General features: G+C 36.7%; 1 protein-coding gene across 1 annotated transcript in view; it reads left to right on the top strand.

Moving 5' to 3' along the window:
- Positions 1 to 5,001: 5,001 nt before the first annotated feature.
- Dora (Dorado) overlaps positions 5,002 to 19,860 on the top strand; it is a 50,407-nt gene continuing 35,548 nt past the window's right edge. Inside the window, exons 1-2 of the mRNA XM_067779637.1 lie at positions 5,002 to 5,152; positions 7,047 to 7,502. Coding sequence (XP_067635738.1) covers positions 5,002 to 5,152; positions 7,047 to 7,502 — 607 coding nt within the window. The remainder of the gene's footprint in view (positions 5,153 to 7,046; positions 7,503 to 19,860) is intronic.

Genomic DNA, 19,860 nt, shown 5'->3' with positions numbered 1-19,860 from the left:
ATAAAATCAGCTGATGAAATGAGCCACCTACACCATTGCGTCAGGTGTTATTGAAAATTCGTCAATGTCATGGGAATATTTTTTGCGATGTCAATCGCACGAAACTAACGAAAAGTGTTTTAACCATCCCAGGCAGACATGAGTGAGGGTGAATCCTAACCTTTTCCCTATCACTAGCCACTTGGTGCGTTCCAAAGGTGACTCTCCCAAGTGGACCATAACAAATTCACTCCGATAATTCCTTCCGACACAATTCCTCTTTAGTACTTTGGCATATGATCCTCTGTGGGTGCTCCATGGAGTACTACAGTGAAAGTACTCTCACGTATGTACTCTATGGAATACTCACAAACAAAGCGAGAGTGGGATCACCTACTCCTCTCCAAGGACATCGCAATGTTAATTGGAGCACATTTTTGGTATGACTACAGATTAGTTTTGGAACACTTCTATACTACTAAAGAAGTATTCCTTTCACTATTTATGCAGTACTCGCGTTTTTTGAAGGGACAAGCTTATTCATTCCAGTAACATCGCCACAATCAACCAATATGATGCGTTTGCAAATATGAAGGAACTTCAGACTTGGCAATTGAAGTTTATTACCCCTTGCCCATTCATATACAACATTTCGCGAAGCACTGTTGTAAACATTCTCCCTATACAACAAAAATACTTATTTACATATTATGTGTTGTTGTTGTTGTTGTTGTAGCGATAAGGTTGCTCCCCGAAGGCTTTGGGGAGTGTTATCGATGTGATGGTCCTTTGCCGGATACATCCGGTACGCTCCGGTACCATAGCATCATTAAGGTGCTAGCCCGACCATCTCGGGAACGATTTATGTGCCCACATTAAACCTTCAGGCCATTCCCTCCCTCCCTACCCCCAAGTTCCATGAGGAGCTTGAGGTCGCCAGAGCCTCGTCTGTTAGTGAAACAGGATTCGCCGCGGATAGGTGAGGTTGACAATTGGGTTTGGAGAAGCTATATATTGCGCTGGCAACCTGAAAGGTTGCGCTACACAGTCCCTAAATCTGGTATTTTAGTCGCCTCTTACGGCAGGCATACCTATCGCGGGTATATTCTGATCCCCTAACCCGCTGAGACACATATTATGTGTCGTATTCGATTGTTATATTGCAGTTGTTAATTATGTGAAATGTTAATATAATAATTAAAAAATAATAATAAATAATTTCACTTGCAAGATGTGCCAACACCCTTAGCCAAAGCAAATGTAAAATTCTTCTTCTTATGATTTGCTTGGAACAAAATTGGGGAGTTGGATACTTTTCAATATCAGATGGCGCTAGTGTCGCTCATTCTATCATTCTCAATAAAAATACATGCAATCTACTCATAAAACTGCTTATGTGTCAGAGCTATAACAGCAATATAAATTTTCTGTTTAACAACATACTCATATAATTTTGAAACAGTTAACAACTTTGCAATGGCCCTATAATCAAAGAGGATAAATACAATAAGAGCCGTCACTCGTTATTTTGTGGCGAGTATTTCGCTGGAAATTGAAAAAAATTGATGCCGAATGTTTTCTGAGAGGGATTTTTAATTGTCTCGCATTTATCCATGCCGTGTAGGCCCCTTGTGCAACTGTGATTATTGGAAAGAGATTAAATAAGTTAATTTAATACAGTCGGAAAAATAAACACAAATACCCCACGAAAATGTATAGAAGACATTTATAAACATCTCGCCCAAGAAAAAAGTAGAGACTACCTCTCAGTATACATAGAGTAAATGCCTAAAAAATAACGAGTGACGACTCTTATTGTATTTATCCTCTTTGCTATAATTGGCGATATTGTTTTTATTGCCACTCTTGAAAGTTGGGCTAATAACGGCAGTAAGTTGACAGCACCACTGATGACCTGATATGAAACTTCTCGCTCTCTGAGAGCGCGTGAAAATGTGCATTTTTTATACTTGAAACACAATGCCGAGCGACGACGCTTTACGCCGCGCCGGGCGATGACATTTTTCAAATTACGCCCAGACATTTCGTCTACTTAAAACACAATACAGGGCGAAATTGACGCTGTTTATTCAGAGTGGCCATTATTTAGAAATAAAGATGAAAACAATTAAAACTTTTTTAATTCTCTGCTTTAGCACTTGACTGCTAAACCACTCCCAAAATGTTAAGAAATTAACAAAACAAAACAAAAATGTTAAGAAATTAAAAAATTTGTTTTTGTATATTATGTTTTCTTTTTTTATACTTAAAAAATTGAACAGCAGCAATTCTTGGCATGTTTGTCGTCATCGCCCGGCGGCGACGATGGAAATAAATCTATCGTCGAAAAATGACATCGCGTAAATTTCGATCTTGGCGTTCATTGTGTTCACCTTCATGTTATAATGGGGATTCTATTTTTGACAAGGCGATGTTCGTCGCGTTTATTTCGCGGAATCAGGCAATTGTGTTTCAAGCTTTATAATATTGGCCATAGATGCCATCATGCTCAAAATCAAATTTGGGCATTTCAGAATAACTTTGGTGTATTTTACATGGTAAAGGTTTAATTTATGATTTTCACCGAAAATTTACACAAGATTATCAAATGGGATATCAAAAACTCGAATTTTTGTCAAGATTACAAATCCGAAGAAAAAAATAACTCTTTTTCTCCCGTGGAAAATTTACAGTGACAACACCTTTCATCGAAGGGCTGCACACGAAATGGGTTTTGGTAGCAACTTTCGATTGGTGAAAAAGTCAGCTTCTTAGTCTTCGCATTGATGTAAATGGATGCATAAAGGCCATAGTTTTGTGGAGCGCTGCGATATTCCATTTTTGACAGTTGAAATAAATTGTAGGTATACGTATAAGTTAACGCAACTTGTTTAATTAACAGCCCTTTGCGGACGACAATGCAGTTACTTCACCAAGTTATCTAATTTCGTAATTTCTTATAATTTTTTTGCGTTTTTTTATTGTATGTGGATATACATATTTATGTACATAAACGTTTTGGTCGCATCAAAGTGAAAAGGGGCTAGCCGTTCATTGCTATCTTATGGCGGTGCCAGAGCAACAAAGGAAAGCAACGCAATCGAAATATATTAATTCATATATTTTCACTTATCTACCACAAAATATTTCTACAAAACTTTGCCTTTTAAATTTTAATAAGTTTTTATCAGCTTACTTGCTGATTTATTTGAAAATAATGAAACCGAACGGATTTCTTGGAGTTTTTTTTTGGCGAATTTTAGGCAATTCTATAGCCATCTGATCTTCAAGACCCATTCTTGGAAACGAATGAACTTTTGTTTACAATCGAATGAACTTCAAGACCCATTCCTGGAAAAGAATTGAGAGAGAGTGAATGTTTCGTATCAGGTCACTAGTGCGACAGCACTGACTGTCAAATGTCGTCTCGGATGATGGTCAATGTTTTTTATGGTTGTGTTCATCACTAAACCTTATTTCTAAAATTTTGATGTTGCTTTGCCCGGGGTGTGAACCCAGGGCATACGGTGTGGTAGGCAGAGCACGTTACCATCACACCATGGTGGCCGGCATTTACTATTTTGCTTTTCACTAATCGACAAATATTTTCACTGCATTCATACACTACATGCAAAAGAAAAATGGTAGGTAGTTTGACTGCTTCCTTTTGGTTGTGCATATGCAATTGTTGAATACACCAAACTCAATTAATCTTTAAAACATTCATCCTAGACTAATCGATTTTTTTGCAAAGCTTAGTGATTAGTAAAACTCTTGAAAAGTTGCCTTTAACTTTCAGCTTTTATTATTAGCTTTAAAAAAATAGATTTCGCTTCTTTTAGCCTTTAATTTTTGTCCATATAGCCTTTTTTCTGCAAAGAAGATATTTTATTGTAAAACAAATAAAGCACATTTCACGAAAATAACACTTAAAAAACATGTAAACAAAACAAAAAAATCATGTAAATTTGTAAATATGTACGTACACACATAGCTTATGCCTATATGATACTTGCCTTTTTCCTGTATTTTGAGCTTGAAATACTGAGGAAACTTTACCGATACGTCTAATTAAAACAACAATTTTCCGATGTACCAGTATTTTTTTTGCCACACTAGCATGTTATTGTTTACTTAAAATTTTTTATTTTCGTTCAAAATTATTCATAAAAAACTGGTGAATATAGCGCAGGAAAATGTTTGTGAGTAGATGATACTACATTTCTTTCATAAAAAAATTTATTTTTTATAATTAAATACAAGGAAGAAAATCACCTTCTAAAAATTAAAATTTTTATTAAATCTTATTAATTTAATTGGAGGCTGAAATAAAGTCCGTCCGATACAATACTCTTTTATTAATATTTGGTTGGAAATGTTTGACATTTTTAATCCATCACGCTTGGCGGTTTTTATGTCGTTCATTATAGAGACCTTTCTGCGGCTGCACTACAGTGAGGTAATATTGCTAAGGAGCACATTAATTCACTTAAATTTTGAGACAAATTTTCTTCTAGAAGACTCTTTTCAGTTCCCAATTTTATCCATCGTTTAAGAATATCGTCGGAAAATATCTTTTCTATCTTTTCCTTATCATATAACATTAATGATCGCCGTTCGTTGTTAAGAATTTCCATGGAAGTCTTGTGAAATGGAAAAGCTTTAAATAAGGAAACAATTGACAACGATTGAATATTTTTTGCATCAAAATATTCCAAAAGGTGTTATTTTCCATCTTCGAAATTGAATCGTTTCTTAATTTCCTTAAGCATATATGACACTAATTTATTTTTGCTTGGATTCCAAGCTAAAAAAACTGACGAAACTTTATCCGAACTTTAAAATACAAAAACAATTTCTATCATGAAAAAGCGAGACCACTATTCCCCCAAAATTGGTGAGTTTGACATGTTTTTGTTTATGTTTTACAATTTATTTTTACATTAACACTTTTAACAATAAAAACAATGCAAATAACACGCGAAAATTATTTCGGTCTTTAATACCTCACTAGAAAATAAAATGGTCTTAAAAGTTGGTAAATCTGCCAACAAAGTTGTAAAGTCCGTGCACTGCATCAAACTCAAATTTAACCGTTCTACTGCAACAGTGCCCAATTCGCCGAAAGTTATGAGTGCTAGTGATCTCTTTTACACAGCATGTCATCAAAGGGGTAAGAAAAATACGAAAGAGAACACCATGCCCATAGTTACATCGATAATTATTGGCGCTACCACTTGGTTAATATATCATTTTGAATTCAAGCAACATTTTTTAACAGATTTGAAGGTTATTAAATTTGTTGAAAGCATTTTGATGAAAATTCGAAGCTCTTGGACAAAAAATATTAATTTCGGCCACTTTCTTACCATTTTTGCGATTTACTTTTGAGTGTAAAATAACGATTTATGCGCCGTTTTCTCAGCAGAATGGTAGAATATTTTCCAATGCAGTCTGACAGCACTGGAAGAACTTGACAGTTGTGTGTGTGCGTTTTGTGTTCCAAAAGATATTTTGTGTGTGAAAATTTGACAAATAAAAATTAAGTTTTTGATAAATTTTTAGCAAATAAAAACTGGAAAATGTGTGAAAAACTATGCACTAACCACAGTAAACATGAATGTGCTAAAAAGAAGATCGAAATAATAAAATAAAACCCGAAATCTCATTAAATGATTAATTCGTTTGCTTCTGCTTACGATTACCAGGGGCATTCGTGCATATTCCCTTCAATGGGTAGAATTGAATAATTTTCTCAGCAACGAAAATAGGAAAACTAATTGAACAACTAAAAGATAACTGATATATTTTGTGCTAAATTTAAATATGTATATAGACAGCTTAAATATGCATTTGCCCGATGTATTCTGGTGAAATTATAATTTTTTCTTTACAAAAGATTCTATTGAAAAGTGGAAGGGGGGCCTCAATTAGAGAAGTGAATGTGAAAGAAAGCAAAAGTGGTGGAAAAGCAAAAAAAATTGACTTCCAGCGCAGCGAAAAGACAACAAATGGCGAAAAACGATTCGCAGCAGTGACAACAACAGCAAACCGAGGTAAACAACAACAAAGTCCCATATGTTCAAGGCGAATTCCTTGGTTGATAGCGAAGCAAAGTAGGTAAAAGAACCAAGAAAAACACTAAGGCAAATACTAATAAATATTTCAAACATAAACAATAAGAGGAGCAGCTGTTAGCTTGATCCTCTTTTCTGGCAACGTGCTGTTGCGACGGTGCGTAACTCCATTCGTTATATAGACACAGCGCCGATTTGCGCCAACATCGCTATCCACGTCGAGGTTAACGCATTAAGCGTTCTTGAACACATCGGTATTGTTGGTTTTTGTATTTCACTGTCGCAATTATTTGCTGCCGCAATCCCGTTTGGTCGGTTCTCCGTTTCTTTAGCTGTAGTCATCTTCGTGTTATGTATTATCGTCGCGGAGTGTTTTCGTGGGGGGCAGAAGTAAAAATAACGAATAACTGAAAAGTAAATCAAATATCCCCAACATTCGTGAAGGGCCGCCGGCGCGCAGGCATCGAGGACGTAGGTACGTGTTTGTATGCATCAACAACGGACTCGTTTTACAGAGCGCTCATCGCGCATCAGAATTGGAAACAAAGGAATAGCATACATAGGTATAGAAATCATAAATGAACAGAGAGATCGTCATGTTTGTCATCGTCGTCTAAGTGCTAAGGTTATTGGTACGTGTCGATAAAGTTTAAATTAAATGCAAGCGAAACACAAAATTGGATGTGTAATGTATGTAAAATAGTTGTACATATATTAATAATAAACCTACCAAATAGTATAAAAATTTAATGAAACCCCCTCTGCTATTGGAATAATAACGCGCATCCACATACGCACACACACTTAAACAATCGTATAGAAAAGGTTAAATCGTCCGTCGGGTTATTTCAAGAAAACAATAAATCGTGTACATACAAAGAAATTATAATTAATCACGTCCGCAAGGAACCCGCACAATTTTGAGAAAATTTTCTCAGATATATTAAATATCTTAAATTACCATAACACTTGGTGGTGGTGGTATATAAGAGACCAGCATCCTGGCTAACCGCAACGGAAACGGAGGCGGCGGTGTTGGTGGTGGCAGTGGAAATGGTGGTGCTAGTGGCGCTGGTGGAGGCGGTAACGCTGCTGTTGGTGGTAATGCAGTTGAGGGATCTCGGCGTAATGGCGGTGGTGGTGCCGCTGCTGCTGGCGTAGCAGTCGCTAACGTTGCAGGTGGTGCTGGTGCTAACGGGGGACAGGGTGCTGCGGCAGGTGCTGAATGGAATCCTGAGGAAATTGATCGTTTCAGCTTCGATGACTCAGATCGTTTTGAGGAAGATTCACTTTGCAGCTGGAGCTCCGAACCAGAATCGCTATGCAATAACTGGCGTGGTTGGAAGAAACCTTCAAGTTTCGGTTTGACTAATCCTCTGGCTAATAGCGCCAACTCCACACCAGCCAGCAGTGTGCCCCGTAAAAATGATGGCGGCGTTGAAAGTGGTAAGTTGAAAACATTTATATTTCTTTCATTACATCTATTAAGTTTATATTGTATGCCATGTTAATATGAAAATATGTAGCGTTAAAGCGCTTTAATCTTGCCAGCATTCTTGCGCAAATCACTTATTCGATACGACATTTCTGAAAAAATGATCGTCGGAGATATCGCCGTTGTTTCGAATTCTTATCAGCCTACGGGAATGTGGGCACTATTTAGATAGGAATAGAAGTAACTTCAGCGATAAGATGAAACTGTCGAGGGTGATAGTATTTTTGTATCGGGAATGTAACTAATTCTGGGACAAAGAGAGTGGCGGAAGCGCCACTGGGAAGTCAGGTATATTCCAAAAATGTGATTAATTCATGTCCCATAAACTAGATCCCGAAGTATGTTATTGCAATATAATAGAGTAGAGAAATCGAGTTCTCAAAAATTATTAAAATAAAGGGAAATTCAAAACCTTACGGTTATTTATAGCCTTAGTAGCTGCTTTAAGGAGAAAATACCGTTAAAGTATTTTTTCTATGTGAAATGGATTTATATCGCCTTACTTATTAATATATATTTCGTACCGAATTAGTTGCATCTTGGCGAAACACAATTATCAGAAAATTGCTTGCATGGAAATAATTTAAAAATACATTTTTTAAATGAATTTTCAAACCGCCCAAGGCGAATTCAGTAACAGGTGTTGTTATCCCAACAGCTGATTGCTTCCTCTTTATTATTTTCCATACAACGCCTTGTTACAATATGTCAGTTAATCGAAATCAGTGAAAACTTTCTGTTGACTTGATATTCTTCAGCACTGCGAATTGGTTCAATTCGCTTTGCCACCACTTGGTATGGATTCGATTTGAAAGTTTTTTGTTTTGTCAAACTCAAAACGTTTTAAAATACGTCGGTTGCTCTTGCCCAAAGCGAATCCATACCAGGTGGTGGCAAAGCGAATTCAACCAATTCGTCGTGCAGAAGAATGTCAAGCCAAAAGAAAATTTTAATTGATTTCGATTAACTGACATCAAGGTGAATCCATACCACGTCGTGGTAAAGCGAATTCAACCAATTCGCCGTGCAGAAGAATGTCAAGTCAAAAGAAAATTTTAATTGATTTCGATTAACTGACATATTAAAGTACAAGGCGCTGTATGGAAAATAGTCAAGAACAAGCAATTAGCTGTTGGGATAACACCACCTGGTACTGAATTCGCCTTGACTGACATATTAAAGTACAATGCGATGTATTGAAAACAAGGCGACATCAGTACCAGGTGTTGTTATCCAAACAGCTGATTGCTTCTTGGTTATTTACCATACAGCGCATTTTACTTTAATTAGTCAGTTAATCGAAATCAATTAAATTTTTCTTTTGCTTTACATTCTTCTGCACGGCGAATTGATTGAATTCGCTTTGCTACCACCTGGTATGGATTCGCCTTGATGGAAACTCATCAAGAAGAAGCAACCAGCTGTTTGGATAACAACACCTGGTACTGAATTCGCCTTGTATGGTAATATGCAGTAAGCTTCAGAAGCCTGTGAGAGAAAAACAGAAAAGAGGACCCTTATCGGGTTTTACGATCCGTGTTCGAATAACAAATTTTCAAATCACAACAACTCTGAAATGGTTGTTGTTGTTGTTCTTGTAGCGATAAGGTTGATCCCCGAAGGCATTGGGGTGTGTTATCGATGTGATGGTCCTTTGCCGGATACAGATCCGGTACGCTCTGGTACCACATCACCATTGAGGTGCTAGCCCGACCATCTCGTGAACGATTTATGTGGCCATATTAAACCTTCAGGCCCTTCCCTCCCTACCACCAAGTTCCATGAGGAGCTTGGGGTCGCCAGAGCCTCGTCTGTTAGTGAAACAGGATTCGCCGCGGATAGGTGAGGTTGACAATTGGGTTTGGAGAAGCTATATATTGCGCTGGCAACCTGAAGAGTTGCGCTACACAGCCCCTTGAATTTGGTATTTTAGTCGCCTCTTACGACAGGCATACCTACCGCGGGTATATTCTGACGCCCTAACCCGCTGGGGTACTCTTAAATGGTGATTCGGATTAATGACATACATATGTTAACAATGGACAACAAATGTTCGCCAAATCCATAACTGATTATTATTTTAATAAAAAACTTGGCAGTTTCATATTTATAACTTCAGTTAAAATGATTTTCGATACGTGATCGTATAAAACAATGCGTGCCCAGATCAAAAGTTTTCATACCATATCGAAAAACCCTAACAAAAAAAAAAACTGGCTTAAGAGTTTCTCGGAAACAAAGGTTGTTAAACATTTAAGTGTTATACAGTGAAAATATAGGAACTATCATGATTTTTAAGCTGTTAGTTTACTCCCATGACTTGGGATCTGTAAATATTTTGAATAACCAGTATTTTACTAGCAGAGGTTATGACCAAAAAAAAATCATGAATCGCATACATCATGAATTTTGACATTTACAGTCAGGCGGACATCGATCCCATTATTTGAAGCAATCGTGAGTAATGACTGTATTATAGGTCACTACGGTAGATATATAATCAGGAGACGGAGAAAAAATGTACCTTAGTGATCCAAAAAAAAATTGCGAAAAGAGTAAATATAGTTCCGATAGGATGCGGAGATAATATCAATATTTTCGCGGAGTAGCAGCAAGCAAAAGTACCGAAACCATCTGCAAATAGTACAGAACTGATCCCAAGTTGTCGAAGAAGTTCCTGAAATTATGTTGAAATTGCCCTATTACGTAAGATTACACTACCGATATTATAAAAGATTTTACAAAAAAACCATAATTGTTCCCAAAATACATACATATATCATTCTAATGTTGACAATAAAAAAATAAAAATAAATGTAAGGCGCGATAACCTTATTTCTAAAATTATGATGTTGCTTTGCCCGGGAGTTGAACCCAGGGCATACGGTGTGATAGGCGGAGCACGCTACCATCACACCACGGTGGCCGCCATGTTGACAATAACTAATCGCTAAAAAAATAAGATCTTAGTAGATTTTTTAGGTCAACATATTGGCAAGTGAAGTCCGCACCTGAGGAGATCAAAAACAATAGTGGCGAAGTGGTAACATAAAGTTCGCTGATTTAGTCCTTGTATGGTTCCAAAACTACACTATCTTAACTCGAAATCAAATCTGACAAGGTCAGTGGTAGGCACATCCTGATTGATTTCAGACAGTCTTTCTCTGCCCAGAAACTTACAAACCTCAGGGTTAAGTTAATATTGACAAGTACTATTTCATGTCCATGACAGGTATAACAAATGCAATACTTCGTATAAACATCGTTATTGCCGTTTAATGTCAATTACCTGAAATTACAATCATCTGTTGGTCGGCCTCCTCGTTGGTAGAACGCTAACAAGTTCTTCGAAATATTGTTTTCAATTTGTTTGTTTTATTTATATCATGTTGTTGTTGTTATTCGCTTACCAATGTCACTGCATCGGTTACATTGTGAAGTTTATTACTTTTCAAAGTTGGCTACAATTGCACTTGGGGTGGATTTGTAAACGGCTTCTGTTTCGTTTATTTGTTAATTTTCCACTTAACAAGGTGAAAAGAAATAAAATATAGAGCTTATGATTATAAAATAAGAGATCCTGATTAAGAAATACTAGTAAGTAAAGAAACACGATTTAAACCCGCAACTATGCTATGAAAGGATCAGACACCTTTGGACGGCTAGTGCAAATGCTGTATTGAAACATGACGAATACAAGGTTGCTGTAAGTCTACAGCTTTAAGTTCGGCTCCAAATATATGCGCTCATCTCCCATGTCTATTAAATTCATAAATACGCCATGGGCTGCGAGCTTAAGAGGGATGTTCTGTGTGTTTTATATAATATAATTTTTAATACTTGGAAGTACGGTATGGTTAGTTTGAACTGGTGGTCCGCGAGGATCTCGCATAGACTGAATGAGTACCTAGTGTAACTAGAAATACGGTACAATTAATCTTTAAAAAATGACCAAAAAGTTCTTTTACACGATTTTTTACAGATATCATCGCTAATGGGGTCGAAACATGTCAAAGTCGCCAAGGTCCAACCTACACAAACTTTGGGAAAATCTACCCATTTAATATACTTATTGTTAAGCAGTATAGATATTTGCCAATTAAGAGTGTGAAGGGCATTGCAAAAAAAAAAAGATAAATTAAACCAAAAATACAAAAAACAGTGTTTACACTGGACTTAAGCAGTTTTGATGAAAACCAAATAGACTTAGTTGGATTTGAAAAATTGTGTACGCTTTGACTCGATGTGATCAACTCCAAAACACATCTATAAACAAACAAAAGGACATTAGTTAGATGGAATCATAGAGATTCCAAGACAACAATTATGACATAAAAATTAAAAATCAGATATAAAATAACCAGGTTTCAACAACAACAAAAATGTCGCTGAGTTTGCAAGGATCTAAAAAAAGAAATGTTTCCGAGACCCTCTCGACATAAGCTTCAAATTTATGGGCGTACCTTTGCAATTTTTTTCCACCTAGTCTACTAGAAATAACAAAACATTTGTTATAAATTGCAAATTCATACCTGCTCAAACGTAAAATTTTGTATTTTTTGTTGATTTTTAAGAAAAACTGCATATAGCTTAAAAATTGGGGTGAAAAATGTATGGGCAGTTCAGATTTTGTGCAAATGGTCTAGTATCATTGCATTTGCAAACTGGTCTGGTATATTAACACAATAAACTAGCAAAATATACGACTATGCATTTGCTACTTCATTGCAAATATGTATGCAACATCAAAAACTGTAGAATATTTTTTAAACATAGAATAGCAGTTGTGCAACTGTCGATACAAAACAAAATATGTAAAGAAAAAATTTAAAATGGAAAAAGTTGTTCACGATCCGCAGCTTAACATTGCTATTGCAACGTTTCCTCTATCAAATGCATAAAACTCGGAACTGCCTTATAGTAACACTGCGTACTAAAAATCAAAATCCTCGAACGTTTCGTAGCTCTTACATAGGTGAGGAGAGTGAGAACCATTTTAAAATGCATGTAACCTAAGTTTCTGAAGATATCATGATGAAATTTGGCAGGAACGTTACTCCTATTACTATATGTGTGCTAAATAAAAATTAGCAAAATCGGATGAAACACCCCCACATTTGAAAAAAAATTTTTTTAAGTCAAATTTTAACAAAAAAATTGAATATCTTTACAGTATATAAGTAAATTATGTCAACATTCAACTCCAGTAATGATATGGTGCAGCAAAATACAAAAATAAAAGAAAATTTTAAAATGGGCGTGGCTCCGTCCTTTTTCATTTAATTTGTCTAGAATACTTTTTAATACTTTAATGCCATAAGTCGGACAAAAATTTACCATTCCTTGTGAAATTTCGTAGGGGCATAGATTGTATGACAGTAACTGTTTTGTTTTCTGTGAAAATTGACGAAATCGGTTGAAGCCACGCCCAGTTTTTATACACAGTCTGTCCTTCCGCTTCACATATACAACTAAGGGCCACTCCCTTTTAAAACCGTCGTTAATATCTGTAATTTGATACCCATATCGTACAAACACATTATAGAGTCACCCCTGGTCCACCTTTATGGCGATATCTCGAAAAGGCGTCCGTCCACCTATAGAACTAAGGCCAACTCCCTTTTAAAATACTCGTTAACACCATTCATTTCATACCCATATCGTATAAACACATTCTAGAGTCACCCCTGGTTCACCTTTATGGCGATATCCCGAAATGGCGTTCACCTATAGAACAAAGGCCCACTCCCTTTTAAAATACTCATTAACACCATTCATTTCACACCCATATCGTACAAACACATTCTAGAGTCACCCCTGGTCCACCTTTATGGCGATATCGCGAAATGGCGTCGACCTATAGAACTATGGCCTACTCCCTTTTAAAATACTCTTTGATACCTTCCATTTGATACCCATGTCATACAAACACATCCCAGGGTTACCGTAGGTTCATTTTCCTACATGGCGATTTTCCCTTATTTTGTCTCCAAAGCTCTCGGCTGAGTATGTAATGTTTGGTTACACTCGAACTTAACCTTCCTTACTTGTTTTTTTTCTTAAATGTTTGCTGTTTTCGTTCTTTTATATTCCTTTGCATTTTGTCTAGCTTTGTTATTGTACATTGATATTACTGGTGTGGAGTTTGAGGAGTTCGTCGTTGTTACGTTGACTTGTAGTCATAAGATAAAGATATCCATTTTCAACACTGCAGGCTCTTTGACAACATATCTTCCTGCTATATTTTTGACCATTCTCTTTTGTCTTCAGCTGCTGTTATGCGCTTTCTTTCCCCCCATTCAATGCGTGCTTATTGCAACAAAAACTATCTATGTATGTATATTTTTCGTAGCCTTTGTGATGTTTATACGCCGTTCCACAATTGCCCTGCTTGGTTTTTTATTTATATTTTTTTGGTGTCAAGAAACCATTTCAAGGATTCTTGAGCTGTTGTTTTAAATGAAATTAAAATAACGACACGATTTCCAACTTTTTTTATCCTATACTATTTAATTCCTCCGTTTACTATACTAGCGATTCTCTTCTTGTGGCTCGGTAAAATGTACATCGGTTGTTGTTGTTGGGTGATCGATTAATACGTGATGAGCTCTACAGTAATTGCCCTTATTATTTTGAAGGAGATTTTTTAATATATTTTAATTGGGGGTATATGACCGAGAGCTATACAATATGGATATATATCTATATGAATAACCATGCAGCATAAAATTACTTCAGTCGTATGTGTGATTTGCCATATGATATCCGTGCACACTGATTCATTGTTTCAGATTTGTTATGTGCATTACAAATTACCTCTCTGAAATTGCTAAGATAAGTGTATGTATGTATTTAGCTGGCAAATAACCACTGAAGAGCGGGACGGGGCCAGGGGCTGGTTCTCGGCATTGCGTTGGAGCAGTCGTATGATTTGGAGGCACCGGTTTGCACGAACAGCAGCGGGCCCCAGAGGATTAGGGGGCTTAGAATATACCTGCGGCAGGTCTGCTTGTCACAAGAGGAGCCTAAATACCACATTGATTCCACGGCAAGCGCAACCCTTTCAAGGGGTTGCCAGCGAAATTTATAACTTCTCCACCCCAATTGTCAACCTCACCTACCCGTGTCAAATTATGTTTCTTTAGCAGTCGAGGCTCTGGCGGTATGGCCTAGAAGCTTTCATGTGGTCATACTAAATCGTTCCCGAGATGGTCGGGTTAGTACCTGAATGGTGCTTCTTACCGGAACGTACCGGATCTATATCCGGCAAAGGACCATCAACATCGATAACAATTTCGGGTCGACAAAAATTAGGATTTAACGCAGAATATCTTGATCGATCGTAAGTGACACCCTAACAAGAGTATGACGTAGACGATGTGAAGCAATTCCTAGGACGGGGTCATGGCTGTTTTCCTTAAATTTTCCTATTTGGTCCTAAGAGCTTCGGTGTTCCTAAAAACTTGGCGTTGAATTCTGCCTCAAAATCGGCCTATGTCTTTTATTTTTTTCTTAATTTATTCGATAATTTTTTTGCACTCAATAAAGTTTTCTTGTTGTCTGCAACCTCTAGCTTAGGTTAAACTGGCTGGTCTATGAGGACCTCACATAGACTGAATGAGTCCGTAGTGTTACCAGAAGTTTTTTTGACTAACCAAACTGAAAACCCCTATCAAAAACCATTACTTATTTTGTAAATAACTCCGTCCTAGAATATGCTAATAATACTAGAAACTTTCTAGGTCCTATACCACTTGCTGCTTCTAGATTTGACAAGCGTATTACTCCTAATAGCGCTCTTCCTACATCTGCTATCACTGACCAAACCTAATTTAAAGGCATGTGACGCCAGAAGGCAGTGACCAGTTAAAATATCCGTCACAGTCCTCTCTTTTTAATTAAAGGAGTAACTTTGTTAGTTAAAGGTTATAAGACCTACACATAATCTTCCACTAAGTTCACGCCTGTACCTCGTGGTCGTACCTCTCGCTAATTCTAATCTAATTTGGACATCTACAGAGCAAGCTTCGAAGGCCTTTTTAACTAGTTAATCCTCTTTTTCATTACCATCTATTCCCATATGCCCTGGTACCCAATATACATAGATGTATGCTGCTCCCTGTGCCACTTCTTTCCAGCGATTTCTTACACTTTAACACACTTCCAGATGATGTGCTATGCGAGATTATTGCCTTAATTGCTGCTTGGCTGTCAATATAAAAATTTACGCTGTTGCAGTTAAAGCTATTTTCTTCCAGTGTTTCTACAGCTTTGATTACGGTTACTACTTCGGCCTGAAAAACACTACAGTGATCTGCCAGCTTCCACTACTTTGGAACCATCGTTGTACACATGTATCGCCTCGGCAGCCATTTGGGCACCCTTGCGCCAACGATCCACCTCTATTATATTTAAGGGTCCCTTCGAAGCGCACATACGGAATCAGGTAGTCTGTTCGTCCTGTAATTGATGATGCTATACCACTATGAACGTATGGTATGCGCTCAAGTTGCCCCGAGGCACTTAGCCTCGTTACTGTTGCTTACGATATGTTCTTTGCCACCAGGTGGAATGTGCAGAATGGCATACAGTGCAACAGTCGTTGTTGTTTTCAGGGCTCCCGTAGTGCTAAGCATTGATAGCCTACATACCCCCTCACATTTTTTGAGGTATGTTTTTTTGTGTGGTTGTCCACCAAACTAGGACTCCATAGTAGCAATCGCCGTAAATACCCAATGAGAGAGAGAGAGGGTGATAAACCCCGCATTAACCCCAGCATTCTTTAACATACATAAAGTGCCGGCGAGGCCTTCTTCATTTTCTCTTCCACGTTGAGCTTCCACAACAATTTACTTGATTGTTGGAAAATTTGCCAATATCTTCAGGCATTATCCGGAGATAACGCCATAAAGGTATCAAATTAAAGGTATTAATGAGGGTTTTAAAAGGGAGTGGCCCTTAGTTGTATATGTGAAGGAGTTTTCGAGATATCGACCAAAATATGGACCAGGGTGACCCAGAACATCATCTGTTGGGTACCGCTAATTTATTTATATATGTAATACCACGAACAGTATTCCTTCCAAGATTCCAAGGGCTTTTGATTTCGCCCTGCAGAACTTATTCATTTACTTCTACTTAATATGGTATATGTCACACCCATTTTACAAAGTTTTTTCTAAAGTTAAATTTGCGTCAAAAAACCAATGCAATCACCATGCTTCGTCCCTTTTTTCGTATTTGGTATAGAATTATGGCATTTTTTCATATTTCAAAATTTTCGATATCGGAAAAGTGGGCGTGGTCATAGTCGGATTTCGGCCCTTTTTTACACCAATACAAAGTGAGTTCAGATAAGTACGTGAACTGAGTTTAGTAAAGATATATCGATTTTTGCTGAAGTTATCGTGTTAACGGCCGAGCGGAAGGACAGACGGTGGACTGTATAAAAACTGGGCGTGGCTTCAACCGATTTCGCCCATTTTCACAGAAAACAGTTATCGTCATCGAATCTATGCCCCTACCATATTTCACAAGGATTGGTAAATTTTTGTTCGACTTATGGCATTAAAAGTATTCTAGACAAATTAAGTGAAAAAGGGCGGAGCCACGCCCATTTTGAAATTTTCTTTTATTTTTGTATTTTGTTGCACCATGTCATTACTGGAGTTGAATGTTGACATAATTTACTTACATATATACTGTAAAAATATTCAATTTTTGTTAAAATTTTACTTTAAATTTTTTGTTTAAAGTGGTCGTGTTTTTATCCGATTTTGCTAATTTTTATTTAGCACACATATAGTAATAGGAGTAACGTTCCTGCCAAATTTCATCATGATATCTTCAACGACTGCCAAATCACAGCTTGCAAAACTTTTAAATTACCTTCTTTTAAAAGTGGGTGGTGCCACGCCCATTGTCCAACATTTTACTAATTTTCTATTCTGCGTCATAAGGGAACCCACCTACCAAGTTTCATTGCTTTATCCGTCTTTGGTAATAAATATTCGCACTTTTTCGGTTTTTCGAAATTTTCGATATCGAAAAAGTGGGCGTGGTTATAGTCCGATATCGTTCGTTTTAAACCGCGATCTGAGATGAGTGCCAAGGAACCTACATACCAAATTTCATCAAGATACCTCAACATTTACTCAAGTTATCGTGTTAACGGACAGACGGACGGACGGACGGACATGATTCAATCAATTTTCTTTCGATACTGATGATTTTTATATATGGAAGTCTATATCTATCTCGATTCCTTTATACCTGTACAACCACCCGTTATCCAATGAAAGTTAATATACTCTGTGTGCAAAGCACGCTGAGTATAAAAATGAGTTTAAACTTGCACTGAAAAACCGGGCCTAACCATGCAAACCAATCTAAAAACGTTTTCGGAAATTTTTTTGAAAATTTCAACCTTATATAGAGTTTTCTGGGCCTGTATCGTGTTGTAAGGCCCGGGATCAAAATCAATTTTTTAAATCGCAACGCCTCTGCAATGGTCAATCGGATTATTAAAATATGTGAAATGGTAGCTACCGGTACTCATTAGATTCATAACTTATAATAATTATTACGAATCTTTTGGCAGATTCACATTTAAGTGAAATTGCTTTTCGAGACGTGATCGTATAACACGATACCAGCCCATGCATTTTTTGGAGTTTACAGTTTTCTAGCTCGAATCAATTTTGGCTCACAAACTTCGCATTAATTTTTTTCCGAAGAGAGTTTCCTCCATAAAAAAAATAAAGCTATGCGCTGCGGAAGTAAGTCTCAAATAGCCTTCAGAAAAAAAAAAATGGCCAAAATTAATGCGAATTTTGAAAGGCTCGTACTTTGAACTGAAATGATTGGGCAAAAAGACTTTTGGAAGTTCCGAATTTTTTCTAAAACGTTTTTGAGATTGATTTGCATAACTTCACATTCATGGAAGCTCTATTTGATTGATAAAAAATGCTACTGCTATTTTCGTGTCCGCAGCTGTACTTTAACAAAATTAATTAAAAAAGATTACATATAAATTGCTTAAAGGAACTTAACTTGTAGGAAGGCTCTTCTTGAAGCGCTTCCTAACATTATACAACTACGGCATATATGTATGTAGCATGTTTGGCAAATTTTGCAGCGGTATTTAGGAATATTATTTTGTTCTAAGTAACACATTTTATTATCTACATTTAATATCTTAACTTCCGTGTGTGTTGAACAGCGAATATTGAATACAAAATCGACCTGACCCTTTTTGATAGCAATCTTTTGTATATATGTAGTTCTATATGTACTACATAGTTTCGATTGTTGTTGGCGTTGCAATCATTTTAATTGAGGTTGTCACCGTAACGATATTCATGCTTGTGCATAGCCGACATATGCATGATCAAGAAAATGCCACATGCAATAGAGCAAAAGGGCACTCGACTTAGAAAATACGAGGGTTGAAATAATTATACTTTCAAGTCTTTTTATAATTAATAACTTTTTTGTTCTTAATAATTTTAAAATTTAAAGTCGGCAAGTCAAACCCCTGACAATCACATAACTACGCTAATAGAAACTTCATGGGAAACATATTATTTTGAAAATTTGTGAAATTGCGCTACGCTAAGTGGTTTTCATGGTGGTGATAGTGAACAAAAAATATCAAATGATATACCAATTTCACACAAAAACTTAATGGAATCACAATATAAGCCGTGTTTTTTTACATCTATAGACGTTTACGCTTAAACTTTATATGGACTGCTACGCGTCAAACTTTAAATACACCTCTGAAATCGCTGCTCATAAAAATTGTCCTACTAAATTTCAATACGCATTATACTCAGATGTAACTCAAATATGTGTCTATGTTTCACCCTCTATACTAATTCTATGTATTCTATGTGTGTCCACAATTCATGGCAACTGATTCAGCTATATGTTATACACAGAAAAACAACAGAGGGTTGTGTCTCCGCTTTTCGGTACACCCTGTGCTGTAGCTAGTTATTTAACCACTGCCTCTAGATGGGTCTCCTAAGCATTAACTAAGCGAGGATAAGCGTTTTTTTACGCGCAAACGTAAACGTATACGCGTGTGAAAAAAACACGGCTATTGTTTAATAAAATAATATATTTTCCACTTTCACACAGAGCCACTTGATTCATTCTTTATTTACACTACTTTGGTAGTAGTACTTCACAATTAGATTACTCGCGTACTTTACTTATGGCGTTTTAAAATCAAACTAATTGATTATTCCTCAGTTTGCGCAGCATTTATACTTTCAGTTACCCGATTCGCTAATTTCTCCTAGG

This window comes from Eurosta solidaginis, chromosome 4 (assembly GCF_040869045.1).
Source record: "Eurosta solidaginis isolate ZX-2024a chromosome 4, ASM4086904v1, whole genome shotgun sequence".
In the NCBI taxonomy this organism is placed as follows: domain Eukaryota; kingdom Metazoa; phylum Arthropoda; class Insecta; order Diptera; family Tephritidae; genus Eurosta; species Eurosta solidaginis.
Note: the sequence above shows the minus strand (reverse complement) of the source record. Positions and strands in the feature narration are given on the sequence as shown.